General features: G+C 42.5%; 1 protein-coding gene across 20 annotated transcripts in view; it reads left to right on the top strand.

The window, feature by feature from the left end:
* The first annotated feature begins 405 nt into the window (after positions 1 to 405).
* The window catches only part of MAPK8IP3 (mitogen-activated protein kinase 8 interacting protein 3), a 242062-nt gene continuing 235105 nt past the window's right edge, over positions 406 to 7362 (top strand). For 18 of the 20 annotated variants that reach the window (XM_033914108.1, XM_033914105.1, XM_033914111.1 and 15 more), the window contains exon 1: positions 406 to 1598. In XM_033914108.1, coding sequence (XP_033769999.1) covers positions 1290 to 1598 — 309 coding nt within the window. In that variant the 5' untranslated portion in view covers positions 406 to 1289. The remainder of the gene's footprint in view (positions 1599 to 7362) is intronic. The other 2 variants (XM_033914092.1, XM_033914109.1) reach the window with 2 other exon arrangements.

Below are 7362 nucleotides of genomic sequence, written 5' to 3'. Positions count from 1 at the left end.
TAGCCTGTATATGATTTATATTACTTTAGTCTTGCATTTTGGAAATACTGCACAATGCCTTCAAAATAGGTCCTTTCCTTTATAACTCTATGTAATATTACAATGTTTTGGACTATGAAAGTTCTTTAACAAATTTGAATCTGCAGTAAGATGCGATTTGTTTTCCCATATCTGTTTTTGTTATCCATGTAAACTATTTTATTATGTGCCTGTTCATTGTTCACTTGGTAAATAAAATTGTTGTCTATTTTATTAAAATTTTGAAGTACAGGATGGTTTAGGTTGCAGTGCAGGTGCTGCTGGGAATGAATCAGCCCTTGCTGCTGCTACCCAGAATGCAGACAGCCTGACGTCAGATCAGCAGGACAAGGAGGAGGAGGAAGGGTAGGGGGGAGCTTGGTTAGCCTAGCTATTCCAATGAGGACTACTACAGCCGGCTGGGAGGTGCCTGAGCTCTGCTAGTATTATTGTTGTTCTCTGTTGCAATCGGAACAAGAGCCTGGGGGTGGGGGGAAGCAAAGCCCACAATAATCAGGGGAGCAGGAGAAAGGGAGAGGAACGGCAAGGGATTCTGGATTTGAAAAGGTGCGTTTTTGTTTCTCTTTGGGTATCATTTTTGCAGTCTGAATTTTAATCTAAGCAGTAAGAGTCAGAGTGGGAGGAGGGGAGAATCAGGTGCATGATCAGTAAAATCAAGCAGAAAAATGCCTTCTCACATCCTTGGTGCTGGCCATCTTTAGGATGGATGAGACGGTAAGCTAAGAGCATTTTTTGGTATATGACCAATTTGTTAAAGAGCAGAGTCTGTCTTTGTTTTTTAATTTGCAGTCACCAAGTGGGAAGCAAACCCATCTGTCCCTTTAAGGGACTTGCACAAAAAGGCAGAAAGAAAATGCCGGGCCACTGATCTCCCAGGATTTCTCTTCCCACAGGAATATATCCTGGATTAATTTTGTTGTATGGATGTGAGAGTGGTAGCAGAGAAAACCGGCACGGTTAAACAGAATTTTTATTTGAATTAAATAATTCTTTTACAGATATATGTATATACAATGTATATTTAAAAATTGTTACAATAGGAATTAGACACACTGAATTTAAAAATCTGCATCTGAATATTTGGGCCAATTTTCAAAATTTATAATGAAATGAATAGTAGTATTATCAAGTACATATTTAAATAATTTGAAGATATACTACGTATCAGCCTACCCAAAACAGAAAGCAAACGCAAATCTAGGCCACTCTCCTCTTTCTCCTGTTCTGGGGTAGTATCTTCAACTGCCAAGATGATGGAAATACAGATTGATGATGGGGTGGTATACCAGGATGACTACTGCTCGGGCTCCGTGATGTCCGAGCGTGTGTCTGGGCTTGCTAATAGCATCTATCGGGAGTTTGAACGATTGATTCACTGCTATGATGAAGAAGTGGTGAAGGAACTGATGCCACTAGTGGTGAACGTACTGGAGAATCTTGATTCAGTGCTGATGGAAAACCAGGAACATGAAGTAGAACTGGAGCTGCTAAAGGAGGATAATGAGCAACTGCTAACGCAATATGAACGAGAAAAAGCACTACGCAAGCAAGCTGAGGAGGTGAGTTGTTATCACTCTCAGGGGGTTTCTCCAGGGGCTGGACTTTTCATGGACTCCTCTTTGTTTTTGTGGAGTTCAGTCTTTTTTTTTTTTTTTTTTCTGCATGTGTTGCACCAAGAAAATAAATTCCCTCAGGTATCAGTGGCAGGATGAGCTAGGTTTAGTTTCCTATTAGTGAACTTGTGGAATTGTGTTTATTAAGAAAACCAGGATTACAGATACATGCATGAAATATGGCAAAAACCAAGATTAATTTAGGACTTCGATTTATTAAGATTTGTCAGCTCTATTAAACGCAAGCTCCATTAGGGGGTCTATTCATTAACAAAGTGCATTGATGTTGTGTTAATTTGCTTTAATATGTTAATGCACGTTAGTAAATTAGGCCCCTAGTTTGCTCCTGTTGACCTGATCATATAGCGACCTTACCGCAAGGTAACATCAGTAAAGATGATTTCTTTAAAACTGTCATATACTACATCATATACTACATTTGAAGAGATCTCTTTTGTTGCTGGCAGCAAACTATAGAGGTGTGTGAGATTAAAACAACAGCCTCAGAACCCTGAGGTTGTGGGTTCAAAGCCATGCTGCTCCTTGTGACCCTGACCCTGTGCAAGTCACTTAATCCCCCCCCCCATTGCTCCAGGTACATTAGATAGATCATGAGCCTGCCCGGATAGACAGGGAAAAATGCTTGAATACTTGAATAAATTAATTTAAACCGTTCTGAGCTCCCTTGGGAGAACGGTATAGAAAATTGAATAAATAAATAAATATAATGCAAAGCATTTGTTTAGGATTTTGATAAGTCAAGACCTGTTTATTTTCACCTTTGAACATTCTAAATTACGAAATAATATTTGGGGGTGGTTCTTCTCCAAAACTTTTCCTCACTTTGGGTTTTAAATTCATCATATTACATTGATGTCTTCATGTTTCAATGTACTCAAAGAATTATGATACCTATAGGGTTTTTCTATATGACTCTGGAAAAAGGGTTTTACTTTAATTAAAAGCAATGGATGTCAAATCCAGATGTCTCAATCTGTCCTTTTTCTGGAACCATATGGTAACACTACATATGGAGCCCTTTTATGGACATGAATGTTATGTGCATTTAGAAATGATAAACATACAGGGCTGGCCCTAATACTTGGCAGCAGAATTGGAAGGGGGGAAGGGAGAGAAGTAGTGTACAGCAGCAGTTCAGGGGCAGGTTTAGAACATATGCACATATTCAAAGCCTGTTTTGTTCTACGCCCTCTGACAGGAAGCTTGCCTCAGAAGGGATGGAATGCAGCAGGCCTTGAATGTCTGCAGGTACTCAAGGGCCTAGCATCGCACATATTTTTTGGGAGGTGCAGGATGGACTGGTCCGGAGAAGGGGCAGTGAAAGAAAGGAGAAACTAAAACCAGTAAGGGGAAGGGATGGGAAGATAGGGGTTGGTGAAGGGGAGAAGAGCTGGCTACCTAGTGGGGTGGGGATGGGGTTTAGGATAGAGAAAGGGAGGTGCTGGAGTCCTGGCAGAGAAAATAAGGAGAAAAGCTGCACATGGAGTTGGGGGTGGGGGGGGCAAGAAGGCAGGGGTACGTTGAGGACTTTTGTATGATATATTGTTTTGGAAATGGTTCTTGAACTTCTTTTTAATTGATCTTGTGTGCTTAATGTCTTGTTTTGAGTTGGTTTTTTTAATGTATGTATTAAATATATTAATTTAAAAAAAAATGCTATGAGGCAGTCCAGTTTCTTCACAGTGATTTGATTGGGTCAGGATTGAAATTCATGGTTGAACTGTTTTACTGGAATGGTGCTATGTGGTAAGTCCAGTAAGTTAGGATTAGACAACATTGACAGAAATCTTTTTGAATGCAAATCAAGAGAGGATGGTATGGAATACAATTTAAATTTGATGGAACAGGAGAGGTAAAGAATGTTGGTCAGGGCTAGTGATAGGCATGATGGGGCACAGGGTAGCAATTTGGACCCCAAAGCCTGTCAAGCAGGCTGCAACATCTTCAGCTTTAAGCTGACTTGGGGCTTCCTATGACATGGGGACCCAGACCCACTGTCCTTTTGGCACCCCTCTAATGCCAACCTTGGGTAGTGTTTTGGTACCGGAATAGCATGGGGTGCTGCAGGTTAGATTCATGGTGTGTTTGTAGAAGTTTGTGATGCTCCAGAATTTAAGAGATTCCTTTATTGTTGGGAATGAGATGCATTGATAGAACTGAGGATGGGGGAGTTCAATATTAAAATAACATATCAAAACCAAGATGCAAGTACACCCAGCTGTATTACTACTACTAGAATAGTACCGTATGCTACAGATGAAGACCAATGTGTATGTGGATCAGAACTTTGACTGTAGACAGAGATCTTTTTGTCCCTTATGAAATGCCAAAACGTGCTTGCTTTATGCAAAATATATTTTTGCTATTTTTAGGTAAAATATTCACTTTGCTATTAAGTTGTTCTCCATGTCTGGAAATATCTTTATGGAGGCACTTTTCCAGAGTATCTAGATTGGTTGTTAGGGAAACTGACAGACTGTGTGGCTAAATTTATCTTCCCAAAGAGTATGTGGCTCTAGAAATAAGTTTGTGTTTAGGGAGGGAAGTTAAATGGCTAGACATGACTGTCGGCAGCACCCAGCTAACTTAGAGGCCCATATTTAAGACCATGGATTGCTGTTCAAAATCCATCCAGTAATGTCTACACTAGAGCTGACAACCTATCTCCTCCCCCTCCACATATCAAAATAAAAATAAACCTCAGACTCCACCCCAGTGGCGTATCTAGCATATGTGACACCTGGGGCTCATCATTTTTTGACATATGATTTTTAGTAACAATCCACACACCACACAACAAGAATATACCTAGGAAAATGCAGCCATGACAATATTAGCTCCGATGCTCATAGGAATTCTATGAGCCCTGGAGCTTTTACTGCCAAGGCCGGCGATAAAAACCCCTAACGTTGCTTTATAACCCCCTCCCTTTTAAGAAGCCACATTTGCCTTTTATGTCACCGACCTTGGCAGTAAAAGCGCCAGTGCTCATAGAATTCCTATGAGCAACGGAACTAATATTCTCACGGCTTCATTAAAGGGGGGCCAAAAGGGGGGGAGGGGGAATAAAACAAAAATGGAAAATAAGATAGTACTATTTTATTGGACTAATACATTTTTTTAATTAGCTTTCAGAGGCCAAAACCTCTTTTCTCAGGTCAGTAAAGTATACTGCCGTTACGGTATCCTGTCCTGATTTGAGGAAGGGGTTTTGGTCTCCGAATTAGTCAAAAATGTATTACAATTAGTCGAATAAAAGGATCACCTTATTTCCATTTTCTATTTATAAATATTTATCAACACAGCTACAATACTACTATATCGTAAAGCAAAAAAATAAATAGAAAATTTTTTTTCTACCTTTGTCTTCTCTAGTTTCTGCTTTCCTCATCTTCTCATCACGCTCTTCCTTCCATCCACTGTCTGCTCTCACTCTGCCCTTTCTATTTGGCATCTCTCCTTCTATGCCCCTTCCAGAAACTGCCTGCTTCCATCTCTCCCTCCACCCCCATTGGTCTGGCATCCATCTTCTTCCCTTCCTCAATGGTCTGGCATCTCTCTCCTTCCGAGTGGCGTACCTAGCATATGTGTACAAAAAACATGATTTTTAGTAACAAGCCACATGTCACACATGAGTACCTAGGAAAAGGCAGCATCTTACATACTGCAGTGAGCAGTACAACATCAATACACCCATTGTAAAACTAAACAAGCCAGACTAGTACAGATCAATCCTGCAGTCAATCCTAACAAAAATCCATGTCTTTCAAACACACAGAACACAGAAAACACCTTCGCCTAGTATGGAATATGTCATCACAAACGAATCCCTCCCCCTTTTACAAAACTGTAGTGTGAAATTTAGCCATGGTGGTAACAGCTCTGATGCTCATAGAATTCTGAGCATCAGAGCTGCTACCACCACGGCTGGCGCTAAAAAACGCTCTACAGTTTTGTAAAAGGGGAAATAAATAGAAATACATAGACAAAGGTTAAATTGAACCAGTAAGAAGCTGGACTCTGCATACAGTGCACCACAGAAACAGTGACACATGTCTCCTAAAGCAATAAATAAATACAAAATTTTTCTGCTTTCCTCATCTTCTTGTAACTCTCTTCCTTCCATCCACTGTCTGCCGTCTCTCTTCCCCTGTATGGCATCTTCTCTCCTTTTATGCCCCTTCCAGAAATGGTATGCCTCCCCCTTCCATCTCTCCTTTTACCCCCATTGGTCTGGCATCTCTCTCCTCTCCTTCCCTCTCCCACACCTCTCCTCTGCAATCCCTTTCCCTTTTTTCCCTCATTTTCCTTTTCAATTTATATTCTGCATCTGTCTAGATTACGTTCTTACTACCCTCTTATCAATGTCCTTTTTTACTGTCTACCTAAAGCTTGCCACCTCTTTCCCTCACCCCTCCAGTGTTTCCCTAACTCAATCCTTTTCTCCCCATCATGTGCCCTCTTTTTATTTATCCCCTCCTTCCATCATGTATCCTCTTTCTCCAACCCTTCCATCTAGTACCTTCTCCTCTCTCTGTCCACTTCCATCCAGCGTCTGCTCCCCTCTTTCTCTCCTCCCATTTCCTTCCTGCATTTGCTCCCTTATCTCTCCCATCTGCACTTCCATCCAGCATAGGCTCCCCACTACCATCCAACGTCTGCTCTTTCTCTCGCCATCCATCCCTCTTCAATCAGCATCTGCCCCCTTTCTCTCCCTCCAATATCCTTCCCCCTTATGTCTCTCCCCTTTCTCTGTACATCAATTTTATCAGCACCACCCTTCCATACCATCCTGCCCCCTTTCTTTCCCTCCATCACTTTTCCATTCCAGCAATCCTGCTCCTTTCTCTCCCTTCATGCAGCAAGGTCCCACGATGATTGTAGCTGCCGGCTGCCAGTCCACCCCACTATGCACTGGGGGCACTAAGGACATGGGAAGGAAGGAGGGAGGGAATAGAAAGGGACAATTGTTGGGCCTGAGTGCAGAAAGAAAGAAATGAAAGAAATGATACACAGTCAATTAATAGATGTCCCCTTTTGATGAAAAAAATAAATGGTCACGGTACCTCTGACTTACTTTCTCTGCAGCAGAGTCGGCAGCTGTGCTGAGGTGCAGGAAGGTCCCGCGCTGACTCGTCTGCTGGCTCTGCTCCAGAAGTAAGTTACGTCCGAGGGAGTCGACCCAGCAGATGCAGGGAGTTGTGGCAAAGTCCCGAAATGACTGCGTCTGCCGGGTCCACCCCCTCCGATGTAACTTACTTATTCCAGAGCAGAGCCAGTAGACGAGTCAGCGCGGGACCTTCCTGCACCTCAGCTGACTCTGCTGCAGAGAAAGTAAGTCAGAGGTAACGTGACCATTTATTTTTTTCATCAAAAGGGGACATCTATTAATTGACTGTGTATCCTTTCTTTCATTTCTTTCTTTCTGCACTCAGGCCCAACAATTGTCCCTTTCTATTCCTTACCTCCTTCCTTCCCATGTCCTTAGTGCCCCCAGTGCTTCTGTCCTGTGTCCATAGTGCCCCCAGTGCATCCATCCCGTGTCCATGGTGCCCCCAGTGCCTCCATCCCGTATCCATGGTGCCCCCAGTGCCTCCATCCCGTGTCCATGGTGCCCCCAGTGCCTCCATCGTATGTCCTTAGTGCCCCCAGTGCCTCCGTCCTGTGTCCATAGTGCCCCCAGTGCCTC

Source organism: Geotrypetes seraphini, chromosome 11 (genome assembly GCF_902459505.1).
Source record: "Geotrypetes seraphini chromosome 11, aGeoSer1.1, whole genome shotgun sequence".
Classification (NCBI taxonomy): Eukaryota; Metazoa; Chordata; class Amphibia; order Gymnophiona; family Dermophiidae; genus Geotrypetes; species Geotrypetes seraphini.
This window is presented reverse-complemented; position numbering and strand designations above follow the sequence as displayed.